At 44.0% G+C, this 18,501-nt stretch overlaps 3 protein-coding genes across 9 annotated transcripts in view; 1 reads left to right on the top strand and 2 right to left on the bottom strand.

The window, feature by feature from the left end:
* The window catches only part of LOC308461249 (integrin alpha-X-like), a 41,412-nt gene extending 39,537 nt beyond the window's left edge, over nucleotides 1-1,875 (top strand). For both annotated transcript variants that reach the window (XM_080977989.1, XM_080977990.1), the window contains one exon: nucleotides 94-1,875. In XM_080977989.1, the coding sequence (XP_080834115.1) occupies nucleotides 94-210 (117 nt within the window). In that variant the 3' untranslated portion in view covers nucleotides 211-1,875. The remainder of the gene's footprint in view (nucleotides 1-93) is intronic.
* A 332-nt stretch (nucleotides 1,876-2,207) lies between these two features.
* COX6A2 (cytochrome c oxidase subunit 6A2) lies at nucleotides 2,208-3,693 on the bottom strand. The gene is made up of 3 exons (XM_080978004.1): nucleotides 3,475-3,693; nucleotides 2,751-2,893; nucleotides 2,208-2,416 (listed from the first exon to the last, which is right to left on the bottom strand). Exons 1-3 carry the CDS (start codon nucleotides 3,566-3,568, stop codon nucleotides 2,324-2,326), a joined length of 330 nt encoding a protein of 109 aa, XP_080834130.1. The 5' UTR covers nucleotides 3,569-3,693; the 3' UTR covers nucleotides 2,208-2,323.
* Nucleotides 3,694-4,979: 1,286 nt separating this feature from the next.
* LOC308461250 (integrin alpha-X-like) overlaps nucleotides 4,980-18,501 on the bottom strand; it is a 32,902-nt gene continuing 19,380 nt past the window's right edge. For 4 of the 6 annotated variants that reach the window (XM_080977995.1, XM_080977996.1, XM_080977994.1 and 1 more), the window contains 15 exons: nucleotides 18,223-18,380; nucleotides 17,099-17,247; nucleotides 15,906-16,037; nucleotides 15,009-15,082; nucleotides 13,638-13,779; nucleotides 13,396-13,509; nucleotides 12,241-12,320; nucleotides 11,904-11,987; nucleotides 11,653-11,731; nucleotides 10,834-10,941; nucleotides 10,547-10,621; nucleotides 9,863-9,976; nucleotides 9,595-9,687; nucleotides 8,087-8,197; nucleotides 7,003-7,180 (listed from right to left, as the gene is read on the bottom strand). In XM_080977995.1, the coding sequence (XP_080834121.1) occupies nucleotides 7,046-7,180; nucleotides 8,087-8,197; nucleotides 9,595-9,687; nucleotides 9,863-9,976; nucleotides 10,547-10,621; nucleotides 10,834-10,941; nucleotides 11,653-11,731; nucleotides 11,904-11,987; nucleotides 12,241-12,320; nucleotides 13,396-13,509; nucleotides 13,638-13,779; nucleotides 15,009-15,082; nucleotides 15,906-16,037; nucleotides 17,099-17,247; nucleotides 18,223-18,380 (1,648 nt within the window). In that variant the 3' untranslated portion in view covers nucleotides 7,003-7,045. Of the gene's footprint in view, nucleotides 5,224-7,002; nucleotides 7,181-8,086; nucleotides 8,198-9,594; nucleotides 9,688-9,862; nucleotides 9,977-10,546; nucleotides 10,622-10,833; nucleotides 10,942-11,652; nucleotides 11,732-11,903; nucleotides 11,988-12,240; nucleotides 12,321-13,395; nucleotides 13,510-13,637; nucleotides 13,780-15,008; nucleotides 15,083-15,905; nucleotides 16,038-17,098; nucleotides 17,248-18,222; nucleotides 18,381-18,501 lie in introns of those variants that run through there. The other 2 variants (XM_080977991.1, XM_080977992.1) reach the window with 2 other exon arrangements.

Raw genomic sequence — 18,501 nt, 5'->3', positions numbered from 1 at the left:
TGGTGCCATTTACCCATTACCCCCAGGATGAGCAAACCCTTCATCTGAATTTTCTCTCTCTGTGTGTTTGTTGCTCTCTTCCCTTCTTTCCAGGTTGGCTTCTTCAAACGACAGTACAAACAAATGATGGAGGCAGGAGATGGTGAGGTGGCGGGATCCCCACAACAAGACAGTGGTGCTGGCCCCAGTTCTGCTGCTACTAAAGGATAGCCAATCCCACAACCCATGCCTTCTATAGGGTATCTTATAGTATGCCCACAATAATCAAATGGCCTGAACAAGATGAGATAATTGCTCCTGAACATAACCGAGGTCTGCTTCATAGATTGCAGTTTCCTTAAATAGAAAGAACTTTGATGGTAGAAAATGACCGTCACATGTATCACAGTTGCTCACATGCTGAGGTATGTTGCGGGGTATGTATGTGTGCACACAGATAAATATGTACATGTGACATCATTACAGGTAATAACCTATACAGGCGTCTCCCCACTTACATGGGGGTTACATTCCCAGGTACTGTGCATATACAGTCATACCTCAGGTTACAGCCGCTTCAGGTTGTGTTTTTTCGGGTTGCAGACCACCAAAACCCGGAAGTACTGCAGACGTGCAGACGCGGTTTGTGAATGCTGCAGGTTGCAAACGTGCATCCCGCACGGATCACGTTCGCAACCCGAGCGTCCACTGTACGTGAAATCATGTGTAGTGGGGAACAACATCTAAAAAGCTGAATTCCACTAAAAAGCCACCAAAATTACTCCCTCCAAACCTCCTTTCTCAAACTCCAATTCTCCAAGGCCTCAAAGATCAGTGCAAGGGCTTATGGAATTACTAGCTATTTTCCTGCTATTTTTGTGCCATTTTTGCAGTTGTTCTGTTCTTTTCAGGCCATTTTTGCCCTGTTCACACATTTTTGCAGTTTAGATTTATTTATTTAATTGTTTCCCAAAACTTCACATGTTCATGTGCAAGTCAAACATGCATAAGTGGAGAAATGCCTGTACATTTTGTGGACAACTTGTGGTCCTCTAGCTGTTGCTGAATAGCTCCCTGATGGGAGTTGGAGTCTAACGCCAGGTGGAGGACCACAGGTTCCCCACTCCTGACATACACACAGTCCTACAAAAAAGTGCTTTTTATGCAGGAAAATACGCCTATCGTGGCTTTGAAAGCTAGGGATCATGGCTTCTAATCCCTATGACTATGGGCTGGTGAAGTTCAGTCATATGTTGCAGAAGTGTGAGAAAGAGTGCCTTATGTTTGTAGCACATCCAGCAATACACCTGTGGTAAAATGTTATTGTCCTTATAAACGTAGCAGACTGAAAAGAATGTGAACAGCAGCATCTTAGCTGCCAGAAGGGAGACTGAACCAAATTTATGTGGTCAAGGGGTGAGGCATAAGTGTCTTGCACAGTTCCTTCTCAATCTTCCATAGCAATTATTCACTGGTCCCTGCCCTTGTACTCCAGATATAACTATCTCTACCCCCAAATTCTCCCAGCTTTTGCAAAAAGAAAGGGGAGAGGTTTTGAATAAATGGATCATGGAAGAAAAAAAAGGGCAAATATCTGCAAATGCACTTATTACCCATAAATTAATCCTGGCCCTGGGTTTTAAGATCTCAGGCACAGCATTTAGATGAAATGCTTTTAGGTGAAATGCTGGGATTTTTCTGCCTGGGGACCATGTTCCCTTACTGGAGATAGATGTATCAGATTGTTCCTCCTGCAGCTTAATCTGCTGTGCAAACAGTTGCTGCCTGAAGAAGTCTCGTGGTTGGTTGTTTCTTTCATTCACAGTTATGCTGCATCTTGGACTTGGTATGTGGATATAAATTTATAACTATCAACATTTTAAAAAAATTACATGATGCAAATTTGAGCAAAATACACATGAAGTCATCCAGGTCTTTAGGAACTGCAAACATAGGAAGCACAGCAATGCAAGCAAGATCAGCTGCAATCCTGACAGATTTTTCACTGTTAATTGGCTATCAGGACTTCTTCAGGGGTGGGGTTGAACATCTCAAGGCTAACCTCAGCAGCCCTGGCTGAAAGCTATCATCTAATGCACTAGGTATCAACTGTTTCCCAGCTGACCTCTTTTCCCTGAAAGTTTGGCAGAACAACACTCCCCCCCACACACACATACACATTCCCCCAAACTGCCTCCAATACAATACAATTTGAAATACCAAGAAAGTGCTCCACCCATCAAAATGAGATTTTATTATCCCTGGAAACCTGTCTCAAAGCAGTAATAAAGTTATACAGGGGTATATGCCTCCCTGTCCCCCCGTAAGAGAGAATGGCAGTGGTTCAGTGGTGGCTGCCTCCTTCATAACCTGTGGGCAGTGGGTTGGTGTGAGGGTTATGAAAGAAGGTGTGATTTCCATCACCCCAGGGGAAAGGCTGAAAAAGAAGGAGAGAGAAAGAGAACTGAGGGCTAGATTGCCAGTACCCCCCCCCTCCATCTATTTATTTTTTAAATTGCATACCCCTTAATATAATGAAGACAATCATTACAATGATATTTTTTAAAGCAGCTAGCACAGTATGATGTAAAATAGTAGACAACTAAAACCACAGAATAAAAACCAAAGTCAGCTGACATTTTAAAAGACTAAACAATAATTCACATGGTGTCCTTTGAGTATCAATATCTCAAGCCACATAGCTTGACCTATTTGTTTTGGAAAATGATTCTCCCTAATCCATTATCAGAACTCTCCTGCTTAATTCTTACCTTTGATCGGAGGCGCAGGTGATGATATGGGATGAACTCAGGTGGTTCATGCGGGTGATTTGCTTGTTGCAGATAGACATTCAACATGCAGACACCCACTCCAGGAAGTGCCACCACAAAGGATAAGATTTTCCATGTTCGCACTGCATCACAAATAGGAAAGACAGGATAATCCCAAATGCAGAGCATAAACTGCAGCAGATGGTATTGGTGTGCTGTTGTAGCATCCACTTCCTTGGAGCAACACAGTGCCTCCTTGTGTTTTCCTGAGCCACTGGCACATTTTGATTCTCAGGGGGCAAGTGCCCTCTGCCCAGTACCTACTCTATGATCTGCTGTTGCACAGTGCCCTCTAACAGAGAAATAAGGTCATTCTCAAGGTCCCTTTCTTTGCTGTCCTTTTTTGTGGAAAACAGATCAGATACCAAATCACCGGCATCTTTCCAAAAGTACAAACCCATTTCAGTTAATTGGCCGGGGGGGGTGTAGAGAAAGGGGCACTTATAGAACTAGATAGTGGAAGATGCCGTCACTTTAATATGTACTTAGCTTCCTAGGACAGAAACTTCACCAAACCTCATAGGGACCCCATTCCAAAAGGCATATGCTAATACATAACCATTAAGATAAAAGAAAGAATAAATAGGTAGCAATCATGACCTAAGAACATGGTGCTGCTCAACAATTTATGCTATTGGCCTTGTCTTTTACTGAATTCACTTACCACCTGACCCATCACCGTGGTGCCCACTAGAAGCTGCTGTGGCAAGATTTCGTCCCTGGGCCAGCAGTCGTGTGGCCCTCCACCAGGGAATCATGTGTGAAGCCAAGGACGTCCGAGGTTGTCAACAATAAAGGTCTCTCCTCGTCGGGCTGGTTGGTCTCTCTTCACTCTCCTGTGTTTAAGGAGGCCTTCCTGCACACTCCCTACACCACAGTCCTCTCCTCCCCTTTTCCAGACCTGACAGTTATGCCCATCTGACCATGCTTAGCCAATCAATCTGAGAGACAAACATAGCCCAGCTTGAATATTATCCAGGAAGGCCATCGACTAACACATGTTTAAAGACCAAGGTCTCAATACCCTTGGCTTGAGGCCCAGGAACCAACCAACCTCTTTTCCCCACCCTTGGATTCCTGGGGTCTATTTATAGCTATACTCAAAGCAAATGCAGAATGCCCAGTCTTCAGAGGGTGTCTAGCAGGGAATACTCTAGTTGTGTTAATAAGATAAGAATGGGGCTACTAGGACACATTATAAGTAACATATGACAAAGTACGTGCTGAAATTTAACTTAAGTCTTATATCAAATTGAAATTTGGTGTTTGAGATAGTATGACATTTTTTGCAGAATTCTGACATGTTTCCCTAAACACTGTTACTTCCATCTAGGCTGGTTGAGCATGGGCTTCCTCACTTTGACAGATTTATTTCCCTACCATGCTTTGCTTTTAGTTGTCCACCAGAGCCTAGCTCTCCCTTTTTCTAAACCTTTAAGAACCCAGACTTATCCCATTCCTGCCTTCAGATCTCTCTTCACTGCCAACTATGTGACTTCTACATCAGTAAAGAGCATCAAGTATTGACAGTCAGATTCAGTGCATATTACACAGCTATGTGACACCATGACATGAAAAGGTGCAACTTTATTCAAAGAAACCAAAACAGCTCAGACCCAGTGATCACAGGAACTCTTCCAAATGGCCTCCCACCACTCCTCTGCATCTAGCCAGTACATGACAAACATGCAGTGACATCCCTGCATGATGGCAACTCATCCACAACCCACCCAGTTCCAAAGAATGCCCTCCTGCTACCAAGGTACCAGCTCACCCACCCCACCGTACTCTACCACCCAAGCTCTGATGCCATCCTCACTCTTTAACAAGTGACACTCTTCTGGTAATGGTCACGAGAACACAACTACCGTAAATCTACATTCCACCATAAAACCACTGGATAATTCTTCTAAATAAATGAACATTTTAAAGTAACCAACCTTTTGCTTTAAATGTAACCTTTAAAAAAAGGAAAGAAGGAAGAAAGGAAGGTATTTGAGCCAAAACACATGGGGCCAATAAAAAAAAAAAGCATCCTTTCTATCATCTTTGAAATATATTTCTCTACAACCCTGTAGCATAGTCCCATGGCAATATCCCTGTTGCAATATTCTGTTGCAACAGAAACAGTGTGTGGCATCTTAAAGACTAACACATAACAACGTAAACTTCTGTGGGCTAGAGTTTAATAAAACTGGAAACAATGGGGAGGGGGTGCTTTTCCAAGTTTGTTTGTTGTTTTTTCAAATCAGTTTTTAATTACCTTATTTTAGCATTTTGAGATGTATTTCTCTTTTTCACACTGCTGAATGCTTCCGTTTTGTGTAAGGTTGTCTCTAGGGGTTGACAAATCTGTCAGTTTTGATTTCTCTTCAGTTTCTTCTTTTTTACTTATAAAAATAATTTGATACTACTATTTATAAAAAATAGAGTTGTTTACAACAATTGTACACAAAAACAATACAATTCAAGTTGTTAAATTTGCCACAATTCCACATCACTTTGCAGTAATTTTTTAAAAGACAGTCCTCATGGAAATTCATCAGCATTTTAATCCAAATTTCCCCTACTATATATTTTTGCAAGCAGTTTCCCCATATATTTTACATATTATTTCATTAGTATATGCATTTGATACATGCTTTCCTATAATCCACACTTTTTTTAGTCAGAAGACTGTATCACAAAGTTCGGGGAAGGGCAAATTTTGAAGGCTAGCTGTGCTGTGATTCATGCATTGTTTCAGAAACTGAATTAGTTCCCAAATTTTTCGCCCCATAGGGCGCACCGGCCCATAGGATGCACCTAGTTTTGGGGGGGGGGAAATAAAGAAAAAAAATTATTTCCCCCCCCCCCCCCAGGTGCGGGGCTGGGGCGGGGGAAGCCCGAGCTTCCCCTGACCCCAGCCCCCAGAACAGGCTGCTATCCGCTAGCCGTGGGAGAGCTGCGTGAAGCCCAAAACTTGGGGCATGCTGAGCTCAGCGCGCCCCAAGCTTCTGGGTGCAGGCAAGCTCTCTGCTAGCCCTGGAAGAGCTGCGCGAAGTCGCGCAGCCCTCCCACGGCTTGCAGAGAGCTGCGCTAAGCCCGAAGCCTGGGAGGGCGCTGAGCTCAGCGTGCCCCCAGGCTTCGGGTGCAGGCACCTCTCCCCAAGCCGTAGGAGAGCTGCGCAACTTTGCGCAGCCCTCCCCCGGCTTGTAGAGAGCTGCGCTAAGCCCGAAGCCTGGGGGCGCTGAGCTCAGCGCGCCCCCAGGCTTCGGGTGCAGGCACCCCTCCCCAAGCCGTGGGAGAGCTGCACGAAGTCGCGCAGCTCTCCCACGGCTTGCGGATAGCTTCCTGAAGCCTGGAGAGCGAGAGGGGTTGGTGCGCACCAACCCCTCTCGCTCTCCAGGCTTCAGCGAAAGCCTGCATTCACCCCATAGGACGCACACACTTTTCCCCTTCATTTTTGGAGGGGGAAAAGTGCGTCCTATAGGGCGAAAAATACGGTAGGTTCACATGAAACAGCAAACCAAACCAAGTTTCTCCCCAAACTCTAATTGACCACACCACTATCTCTTACTTTTCCCCTCAAAAACCCACAGTACCAGCATAATATTTCTCAGCTTCAAATACAACCACTGCTTTCAATTCCCTTAATCATTGTACTGCCTAAATGAAAACATGCTATCAAGGACACTGAAGACTCCATTACTCCCCTTTCAATAGGCTTTGGATGAAAAATTGTTCGAGAGAATCCTAGTTTGACATCCTCAATGACATTTTTGCAGCACAATTGAAGTCGCCTTCCAATTCTATCAGCCCACAGAATTAGATGTAAATTTGAGCTAGAAATGTGGCACATTATGCTGGGGATAAACTGTAATACTGTGGTCCTTTTTTGTATCCAGTCTGCTGAAGGGGTAAAAGAAGAATCTCTTTGGTTAAGGAGAAATGTCACAATACATGATGATTGTCAAGAGCTTAGATGTCTTTTAAAGGAGGGGGAGGATTCACAGGAAATAAGGCTATCAAAGAGCTGCAATGGATCCTCTGAATCCCAGTCACTACTAGGGAGCAACAGTGGGGGGAAATCTATTGCCTCCAAGACCTGTTTGTCTCAGAAGCATCTGGATGACCACTGTGGGAAACTAGACATTTGGTCAGGTCCTGGAAGGCTCTTCTTATGTCCTTAAAATGGGCTTTTGAGGGTTACCTTCCCCAGAGTATCGAAAAGCCGCAGAGGAACAGGAGGTTTATTAGTAGACAGTGTCTTTGCTGGGAGGAGAGGTGTCTAGGTCTTGAGGGGTGGGTTGTGAGGTGGGATCTGCAGCTTCATCACCAGCCCCAGCCTCAGTAAGCATCTGCTTATATTGGCGCTTGAAGAACCCAACCTAGAAGGAAAGAAAGGAGCAGGGAGCAAGTGAAAAAGAATAATAATGTTACATTTCACTCTTCTAGAAATATAGTGCTTTATTTCTGAGATTATGGCATGGAAATCATACCCTTTGATTGCAGCAGAAGCCATTTGCCTCCCACCCACCTAGAATTACCCCGGTGAGGAGAGGTAAGCACTCTGAACATGCTCAAGAAGCACATGCTTTCTGTTGTCACTTCACAAACAGAAATGCAGGCATCACCAGCCTTTTGGGACCTTTACAAATGAAAGAAACTGTCATGGGCTACACACACACACACACACACACACACACACACCACAATCTACTCTATTGGCTATACTAAACTGCTGCTTTTAAGCCTAATTTCAGTGGGGGTGGGCAGGCATAGCAGATCATTTTGGAATTAGGGAAGGCTTCTGTAGATGCCTGTGGGCACCACATTGCTGGTTGCCACATTGTTTGTCCCCCAAGCTGGTGAGGCTCACCTGATTCAGTGTTAAATTGAGTAGTGTCATCAGCCCAGCCCAGTAGAAATTTGACAGGCACCTTCTATATTAACCTTTAAAGATTTGCTGAATACTTTTCTTTGCCACCAGGCTTATGCAGACAATTAAGAAAAACATATTCTGTAAAAGTTAGTTGATGACCTGTGGTTTTCCTTTTTTAAAAGTGTGTGTACATACACACACACATTGTAAACCACCTCAATTTTTTTTAATGAAATTGCAGTATAAACAAATAAATATGACACATATGTGAACCTGACATCTTATGTCAGGTGGGTGTGGTTTGCCGAAAATGGCCTCACACACCAAATTCAGAAGCCTTACAAACCTTCCCCACATCTGGATTAAGCCCTCCTTCGCTTTTCATTAGATTCCCCCTGCAACTCTGCCTCACCTTGTAGAGGACTGCAGCAATGACAGCAAGAAGGACAAGCCCCGCAATGGCACTGCCAATGATCGCAGGCAGGTAGTTGTAGAGCTCTATTCGTTCCACCATGGTCTGCACCTGGGTGGGAAGAAAGTGAACAGAACCAGACTAACTACGACATCCTGATGTCATCCTCTAACCCAAGTGCTGGGGTGAGTGGGAGGCCAGAGGTCCAGCTGCCAGTTTTCTGCTCTTGTTTTTTTTTTTTATTTTTAATGATATTTATTAAGGTTTCAAAAGAAAAGAAAGATTACATAGATAACAAGAAAAGAAAAAAGAAGAAAGAAATAAAAAAGAGAAAAAATACAAAATACAAAAAAAGATAAAAAAACACTTAAAAACAAATCAGTCTTTCATGTCTTACATTTCATTTCCTTGCTTCCCTGACCTCCTCTCACCTCCCTTTCTTGTATTCCAGTTCAATTAGTTAATTCAGCAATTCCTTTCCCTCTTTGTTTTTATCTTAATCCTTAAACTTAATATATTATAACTTTAGATTCTCACCTGTTAACAATCCATTTTTACATACATCTTTATAACATTGCTGCTAAAACCACTTAACTTCATTCTGTCATCATTCTAACATTCATTAATTTTGCAGTATTTCTGTAAATAGTCTTTAAATTTCTTCCAATCTTCTTCCACCGACTCTTCTCCCTGGTCTTGGATTCTGCCAGTCATTTCCGCCAGTTCCATATAGTCCATCACCTTCATCTGCCATTCTTCCAGAGTGGGTAAATCTTGTGTCTTCCAGTACTTTGCAATAAGTATTCTTGCTGCTGTTGTGGCATACATAAAGAAAGTTCTGTCCTTCTTTGGCACCAATTGGCCGACTATGCCCAGGAGGAAGGCCTCTGGTTTCTTCAAGAAGGTATATTTAAATACCTTTTTCATTTCATTATATATCATCTTTATATCAGTTTTCTGCTCTTGCTCCCTCCCTCCCTTAGTCCAACGGTAGACATCTCTGGCAGAAAACCCCAGGAGTTAGGCCCCAGCTATAAGCACTGGGTGAGGCTGCTGCTCCCCCTGCCCTGAAAGCAGCATCATATCCTTATAGTTCAGAGTCTAAAGGTGCCTAAAGACTGCCAGTATTTTGCAGGAGGGATTGAAACACATACCAAAATGTAAGGTTTGCACAATTGAAGTGGATCAAAGGGTTTTGTCCACTTCAAAAAAATACTGGACTTTTTGTGGTTTGGAAAGTGATAGGGAACTGCATTGGAAAGTGTTGGGCAAACAACTGATTACTGGGAAGATGCATAAACACTCCAAAAGCAAATCAGGATCAATGCAGAATGAATACTTGCCATACCACAAATGTTCGGTAAAACCACTGTCTAACTCTCAACTGTTCAGTGCCTAACCACTGCATAAGCTTTGTGCAAGCAAATAAGAATGAAGGATGAATAAGCAGGTTATCTGAGGGAGTCCTAAAATCAACTAAATGCACCACTGCCCCTTCCCCCCATTACCTGGGCCTGTGCAAAGCCTTCCTTCTGTGTGTATTTTTTCTCATCATAGGAAATCTGGGCCATGCTCACCAAGACAACTTTCTTCTGCTGGATCTGGGGAAGAGAGAGCAATTCCTTCTGAGAGAGGGGAATCCCTTGTCAGGCACTGACAAGTTGCTGACCAGCGGAGCAAATTAACATTTTGCAGGTCACAAAAAAAATTTGTTTTGTTGTTGTTGTTTTAAAAAAAAAACCTCAATATAATACCCATCAATGGCAACCTCTATACCTGAGATGCCCACTGGAAACCAACATCCCCCTTGATCCTGAATTCCAGCGGCTCCCGTGTCTTCAGTGACAAAATGTCACAACGGATTATCTTGCAGGAGGCTACAGAGCAGTCCTGAGAGAGGTGGAAAGATAAGCTGGGGTGAGCAAGGCCAAAGGGAAAAGTCACTGCTGAGCAGAGATATCTTCAGCCAGCATGCAGCATGGCAATTCAACATCCTGAAAACATCTACTTTCTTTTTATTAAAGAAGTTTCTAGCCACCATAGTTCCGAGGATGGTCTCTGCTGTTATTATAATATGCTTCTTTAATCCCATTCTTCCTCCAAGGAGTTGTCTCTCCACTCCTGTTATCATCCCAACAGTTCTGTGAGGCAGGTTAGACTGAAAGAGAGTAGCTGGCCCAAGATCATTCAGAAAGTTTCATGGCTGAGTGAGGATCTGAATCCAGACTTCCCTAGCCCTAGTTAAACCCATCTAAACACAACATCACACTAGCTCTAGATAGCTAGGAGCTTCAAGTCCTGCTTTTGGGCTTCCCACAGGCATTAGCTGGATACTTTGAGAACAGGCATTAGCTGGATGGAAGGGGCCAATGATCTGATCTGGCAGGGCTCTTCTTGTGTTCTTTTATATACAACGGATGTAGGTGATCCTGGGGAGAGGCTGCAGTATGCTAAACTCACCAGAAGGGGGAGGTCCTTTGTCACTGGGAAATCTTTGTTGCCAGCACTTTCTTTCTCCAAGACACACTTGGCAAACTGAGAATGTGGGAAAAGAGACAGTTTAAATAATCAACCTTCCTTCTTGGAGGTCCTAGGTTCAAGCCAGCCCCACATCTGGCAGGCTGGGAGTAGGACATGGCATGCTTTACCTATTTCCCCAACAAGATAAATAGGTGAGCAGAGGCACTTCATTAGAGATTAGGGGTATTATACACTGGGGTGGTTAGAGAATGAGCAGATAATTATACCTGGGAAGAGACAACCTGAGACACATTCCACACCTGGATCCCTTTCAGTTTTACAGGGATCTGAAATGTCACAGAGATGGGGACATTTCGTTGACGGAGATTTTTCACCTGAAAGTGAAATAGACACTGTTCAAGGCAGACAGAACACACCATGGGTCCTGGATGTCTTCTTCCACCCCACTCAGTACCATTTGAAACCCGGGCAGTGCCCAGCTCCCTCCCATTCTCCCTGTGTCCCCATCAGGCACAGCCACCCTGGGTCAACCCATGGACCACACCAGATCTAGTCCCAAATTAGTTTGGGGGCAGAGTTAAAGCTTAATTAGCGGTCAGAAGACTAATTAAGCATATGGCCGACAGGTGAGAGGGCCCAGTGCCCTTTTCCAAGCAGCTTCTTCTGCAGGGAATTCTCAGTACCCCAACCAAAGTCATTTCCAGGTAGCCTGTCTATTTAGCATTCGTCTTGACTGGTTTGCACCAAGTCTGATTTGGGGAAGAAGCAGGTTTGTTGCACAAGAACCCCAAATCAACTTTCATTAAGCAACTTGAATTTGCCAGTATATGACTGAATCTCACTCAAAAATAGTGACAGGCCAGAAGCACCTCAAACTACAATGCCCTGAATTATTATGGCAAGCTAAACGAATATAAAACTAATATAAGTCTACAGAAATCCTGGTTTCAAGTAACCTCACTTTTAAACCTTTTGTTGAGACCTCATTCTTGCCCATCATTCCCTTATTATTCTCTCCTTGCCTGTACCATTTTCCTCTTCCTACCAACCACCAGCCACCCTTTGCCATCCCCTTTGCCCTTCACCTCATATCGATGTTCCACGTTCTTGCTTGCATCCTCTTGGCCAGCTGTGAAGTTAATGTACTTGGTTGACTCCTCAATGCTGTGAAGATGAAAGAGAAATGAACATCCGTGAGAAAAGGGACCAGGCTAGGATGGTGATGGGAAAGGGATATCTCAGAGGTAATATCCTTGTGAGTAGGAATCAGGGTTAGCTCTATTAGAGGGCACTCTACAAGCACCACTTTACCCCTGAAACATCCATAGTTACTTACGCTGTGACAATGATATACACAGCATATTTGACAGGCAACTCCGCTTCATGAACCGTATCCTTGGTGATGTTGCCACCATTGTCACTGGGCAAATGGAAGAGAACAGATATGTTAGTTTTTTGTTTAAGGGCTTGAACATCATGCACTATTCCATCATGCTCTGCTTCATATTAGTGTTTCCATCATGTACTACATCGAGCACCACTGCCCTGTCACAATGCAGCCAGATCTGTTTCACACTTCTCTCTCTCCCCTCCAAACCCAACATGCCCTTTACATTATAAGAAACATGGGGTCCACATTAGGCCACCTAAAGCTGCAAAACTGTGAACATCACCTGTTGGCACTGGCCATGATCCGAAGAGTGTCCCCTAGATCAACATCTGGGGAGACGTCAAATGTGGCAATGAAGATAACCTGCAATACACCAACATATGATATGATTTCTTATTTCTACATGTGAAGGTTTTTATATATGGAGGGCTTTCCTTAGAGAAGGTAGTCTATACCTGGACTGCCTGTAACACATGAACCTGCTTGAGACCACCAACGCATCTAGGCTAATCTTGCCTACTCTGGCTGGCAGCAGCTTCTGAGGGGGAGATTTATTCCCCCTATTCTGCTGCATGGTGTAGTGGTTAGAGTGCTGGACTAGGACCTGACAGACCAGGGGTCAAATCCCCACTCATCTATGAAGCCCACTGGTCAACCACTGTTCTTCCAGCCTGAACTACTTCACAGGATTGTTGTGAGGATAAAATCAAGAAGGGGAGAAGTGTGCGTGGCACCTTGATCTCTTTGGAGATAAAAGGTGGAATATACCAATAACAACCACCACCACCACAATAATAATAAAAATATATGCTGAATATTGAACCTATGTCTCAGCGTACCACTCATGCTGTTCTATGTCCTTCATTTGCCTCTACTTTTTTTGCAAAGCAGCAGTAAGTTTTATTTATTGGATCTGATTTGCAGGTTGGAGGGTTTGTCGGAGGGGTAGCAATATTGTGTTAAAAATACTTCTTTTTCCCTTATTTTTTTTTGGGGGGGGGCAATTATTAAAATCATCTTCAATGACATTTCAATCTCTCTTTTAAGAGAATCAGGCCGTTCTTTCCACACTGAACACAAAAACAACAACTCCCTGCACATAGACTACTGCATCAGGTAACGGTAAAGGACCCCTGGGCGGTTAAGCCCAGTCAAATTCGACTATGAGGTGTGGTGCTCAACTCCGCTTTCAGGCTGAGGGACTCAGCATTTGTCCGCTGACAGGAGGTTAGGCAACAACCCTTTTCCTTAACATGCTAACTTTCCACAGGCAGTTGAGCTTAGAGGGAGCATTTAATCATGCAATGTCCTCTGAAATGCTACAATTCCAGAAGGACACCTGTTTTGTTTTTGTTTGTTTCTCTCAATGTGACAGTTAGCCTTAAGGTAGCGCTTATGAACACATCTTGTGGCATTGAATTCAAAGAATATAATATACCTTTGCTTTACTGTAGAAAATTGGGTGATTGATATTGCAGGTGGTGTTCCTGCTGACATCTTCTTCAGACGCAGTAACTGAATGGCACTTAACACTCACGACCCTCCTGCTGAGCTGAGAGAGGATGGGGCATTCATCGTTTATGAATGGATCCAGACAATAATTCCCAAGCAGCCCCCATCCCTCCACCTGCTCACTTTTCCTGCTCTTCCCCATGCCTGCATCCCTACTGCTCCACTCACCTGTGGTAAAGTGACCTTGCGGTAGGATAACCCTGCAGGGTAGAAAAAGCCCAGTGTGGTGCTGTAAGAGTCCTCTCCATGATTCTGGATGGAAGCTGTTACATTGAACTCACCAGTCAGACCTACAACTACAATGTCCAAGCTGTGTGTATAGAAAAGAGGGATGTGTGCAGGATTAGAGGTCTCAGATACATAGAGATTTTCAAATATCCAAGAGATTTAGACTCCTCCTAACGACCCTGAAAACCCAGTGTTTGTAGGGAGGCTATACAACAATGAGCACTGATTCTGAATTCATCCCTGACTTGTTTGTGGGGTGTCTATCTGTCTTCCCACTAATAATTTGTTTTACCCACACTTTAATAGTGCATTTCCCCATCTCTTTCCTAACTGCATAGGGGTGGGGTTTTTTGGGGGGGGGGATGTTAAGTAGATTTGTTGTACCAGAGCGTTTTAATCGACATTAATTGCACCAATCTCAATTTCTATCCAGTATGTGCTTGAACTCCTCCCACAAAATACTGACAGTCTGGAGGCAATTCTCCTATGTAGTCCACTCGATTTGAACAACAAAAATATAACCAATACAATAAGAGGGCATGCATTAATGTTTGCACACACCAAATATTGAGCAAACATACTAAATGCTTCATCTCACCCCACTTCATGGGCACTGATTTGTTTTCTTAGAATTTCTGAGCAATACTGGGTACAAGGCCTTCAGTTATAAATGTGAAAGTGGGTGTGAAAGTTGTGTTAAAATCAACCTGGTAATGGTAAAGGTAAAGGGACCCCTGACCATTAGGTCCAGTCGTGACCGACTCTGGGGTTGCGGTGCTCATCTCGCTTTATTGGCCGAGGGAGCCGGCATACAGCTTCCAGGTCATGTGGCCAGCATGACTAAGCTGCTTCTGGCGAACCAGAGCAGCACACGAAAATGCCGTTTACCTTCCCACCAGAGCAGTAGCTATTTATCTACTTGCACTTTGATATGCTTTCGAACTGCTAGGTTGGCAGGAGCAGGGACCGAGCAACGGGAGCTCACCCCGTCGCGGGGATTCGAACCGCCGACCTTCTGATCAGCAAATCCTAGGCTCTGTGGTTTAACCCACAGTGCCACCCGCATCCCACTGGTAATGGTAAGGCAGAATATAAATCTAGTGACTGACTGGAGAAATAACCCACTCGTAGGTGAGAAATGGCAGATCTGTGTATCCTGGAACTATGGGGGGGGGGGAATATCCCTATCACAGTAACAAAACCATGAGACAAAGAAATTTATTTTTGGGAGTCCTAATGCCCAGATAAACTAGATATATTGAAGATAATGGAGAGGCAAAACAGAAATAGAGAGAGCAAATATTTTCCTACCCTGAGAAATTAAATGAAGCTTCTAAACGGTCTTCACATTTCCCATCCATGCCACAATTTTTCTCAAAGTGGAGCTGTAAAAGCATGCAGGTTACATTTTACTTTTGTAGGCACAGAAATTTTTAGTGGAGAGAAGAATTAAGCACCAAATACTAATGATGGAACCCAGTTCCTTGGTGGATGACCTCTACTCAAGTCCAGCCAAGCCTTTCCCTCTCCTGTGTTTCACTCCCACAATCACCACCTCTTTTACATTGTTCATTTACACATGACAAACCATATGCCCCCCCCCACTGTGCTTACACAATAGCTCAAGGCCACAAGGTTGTCTAGATGAGGGTGTCAGTGGCACCTGGGAGCAGTAAGCAGGGGGAAGGCGCCATGAGGAACATAATACAGTGGGCTCACTCAACAAGGAGCAGGGATATGCAAATTGGTCTTTCAGTTTCTCATTTTTCCAGTCAAAAGTTCAGTTCATATTTCCCCTTCAGTTTGCCTGTTTGTTTTTTTAAGTCCCTGTGAAAACTCATCAGCATTTAGTGTGAATTTATCCTAATATACAAATTAATGCAAACAATTTCCCCTAATATAACACAGGTTTGTATGTTATTTTCACAAATGTATGAATTTTTATGCTTCCTTTACCCAAGTAGTTGCATTTTTCGGGGTGGGGGACAAAACATGGCTGGAGAACTACATGGAAAATCTGGAGAAGTGTGGAATTTTGAAGAATGACTATGTTTCCATTCATGAATTGTTTCAGAAAGTGTGAATTAGGCAGATTTGCCTTTCAATGCAAACAGAACTGAATTTCTTCCCCGTCCTTAACTGGGAATCCTGCTATAATGTTGCTGGCTCTCATTTTGTAATAAAAAGACTTGGGACTGAAGTACTCACCAGTGCTGTGTGGTTCTTTTCTGAGTCTTTGCTCAGGATGGGCTGTAGTGTGGGGGCTTTAGCGATGGGCTTCCCTACGAGGCTGAAATTGAGCCGCAAGGTGACAGGCGTCAGAGTATCCTCAATGCAGATCTAAAAGATTGGAGCACAGAAAGAGATGTCCTTGGAATGCATACTGAATGTATACACTCTGCACAAAAATAGAGATTCTGTATGCTAAAAGTGAGTTTCTCTTTTCACTGCATGATAATATCAGGGAAGGTCTACTTTACATATTGCTTCTGAACCAAAGTGATGTATCCGAGATAGTCAAAGGGATGCTACAAATATTTCAATTTCCCCACCAGCCCTTTTCCCCTCTGAAAAAGGAAGAGAACTGAAAATAACATGGTGGCTTCGGATTTCTCAAATCTTTACTTTTCTGTGTGGCTTTCCTGCAAGCCAGCAGAACACTGCACCAGCAATGCACTTATAAAGTGTGTGCCTCCCTAGCAGAAAAAAAACATGCAGTTCCAGTACTGCACTGATATGTGCTTATATAGTGATGGATACAAGCCATCAGAGTCTGCCAAGAAATAAGGAATGACTGTATAGGATGCTCTTGGCCACATTTACAATGCTATGCTCTGTTCCCCATCTAGTGGTGAAACAAATCAGAAGAACTGCTGTATCAGGTTCATCTAGTCCAACTTCTCACAGGGGCCAGTCAAATGACTATGGGAAGCTCACAAGCAGGACCCATGTACAACAATGCTCTCCCTACTCACAATCCCCATATAGATTGGAGATGAAAGACAGAGCCTCTCAAATTTAAGACACTTTCTCCAGACAACCTGTTTATTGAGCATCCATCCTCATTGGTTTGCACAAAGTCTGTGGTAAGATTATATGACGTTGGCTGTTTATGGATAATCCATTCCAACTCGTTTGCAGGGAGACTGTATGATGTCACATCAAACAAGTGTTATTCCACACTTTCCATCACATTTTCCCATTACTACCCTTTTTTAAAAAATCAGGTCTGTTGTGCAAGGGTGCCAAATCCACTTTAACTGTGCAACTTGAATTTGCCAGGGTGCACCTGAATCCCACCTGCAAAACAGCAAAATAGTGGATGGTCTGAAACCCCCCCCCCCCAATATTGCACCTCAGATATTTAAGGGAATTAACGCTGCACATAAGGCCAAACTTACAGGCAACTCAATTGGGTGGTTCTGGCATTTATTCTCAAGGCCTATCTGAATGTTTGTAGTCAGGACTGATTTAGAGCTGAAGGTGGCTCGAATCTTTGTTCTCTCGTGGTCTAGGGCCAAAGTGTAGTACAGGTCACTAGAGATTTCACCTGAGAAAGAGAAATAAGAGGGTAGGGATTGTGGTTGGCATGAGAAAAGAAACGAGGAAGAAGTTGGGAGGGCAGGAACAGTGAAGCTCAGATCTGAGGGCAGAATGTGGCCCTCCACGCCTCTGTATCTGGCCCTTGGAATATCACAAGCTACAACCTCTCACTAGCAGTGGCGGAGGAAGCTGCTTGGGCGCCTGGGGCGGCGTGCCCAGGGGCGCGGCGCACCACAGTGCCTCTAGAGTCTGCCTGCCTCCTCCCACTCAGCCGCCCACTCAAGGTACGGGATACAAGTCTCTTCCCATGTCAAGGAATCTGGGGAAGGGCAGATTACAGAGGAAAGCAGCTCCCCCCCTTTTTTTTGGACAGAGGTTTTGTATATTAAAAAAGCAGGTGGAAGTCAGCACTAAAATTTTCCCCAGCACTAAAATTCCATGCTTGGAAAAGCTTCACTTATTGATTTCTGTCTTAAAGGCACAGATTCTGCCCATTGGGAGGAGAGGGCAAGAATTCCCATCCTGCCACTGGCAACCCTAGATCTTCATACAGATAAGGACATCCAGGTAAGGATGGACTCAGCACCAACTGACTTGACTGTGAAGGCCAAGGAGCAGCTACCTTGAAAGTGGGGCTGGTGAGGAATACCTAGAGTTGGTGTCAGACTCTTTCTTGAATCTTTCCAGCAAGGGAAGATGAGACCTAGAATTCTACGCTATGCCGAGACAGAGAAAAGGCACATCTGAGATGGGCATCTCTTAACCTTTTCAATGTGTAGAAAGGCATGTGGCACAGTCCTCTGGATGAATGTGGTGGGATGCTTGAATTCATCTCATGACAAAAACTCCCATCACACATAAGTACACGAGGGAGAGGACTTTACCCAAGATGGTTCAGGTTACGCAAAGAGAGCTATACCACTTCCCAACCCCACTCCATGTCCCACATAGGCCTATGCCAGAGCAAGCATTGTGGCCTCACCTAGTTTATCCTGAATAGCTTTAGCAACGGTAAAGCACACTTTTGCCATGCTGGCTTCAGCCTTGAGAGATTCCTGTTCCTGACACTGGAAGTTTGAGGTGGGGATTAAAGGTGGGAAGAACTCAATGGAGACCGACACATGTAGAACAGGACGTGTCCTGTCAGTAGGGATAGGGGGGGAAATCAGTTTGGTTAGGATTTTAATACCAACTTACTTAATTCATGCCTTCCAAAACAGTACAGGAAGAAAAACATAGCTATCCTTCAAAATGCAGCACT

This window comes from Podarcis pityusensis (assembly GCF_964106645.2).
Source record: "Podarcis pityusensis genome assembly, chromosome: 13".
In the NCBI taxonomy this organism is placed as follows: Eukaryota; Metazoa; Chordata; class Lepidosauria; order Squamata; family Lacertidae; genus Podarcis; species Podarcis pityusensis.
Note: the sequence above shows the minus strand (reverse complement) of the source record. Positions and strands in the feature narration are given on the sequence as shown.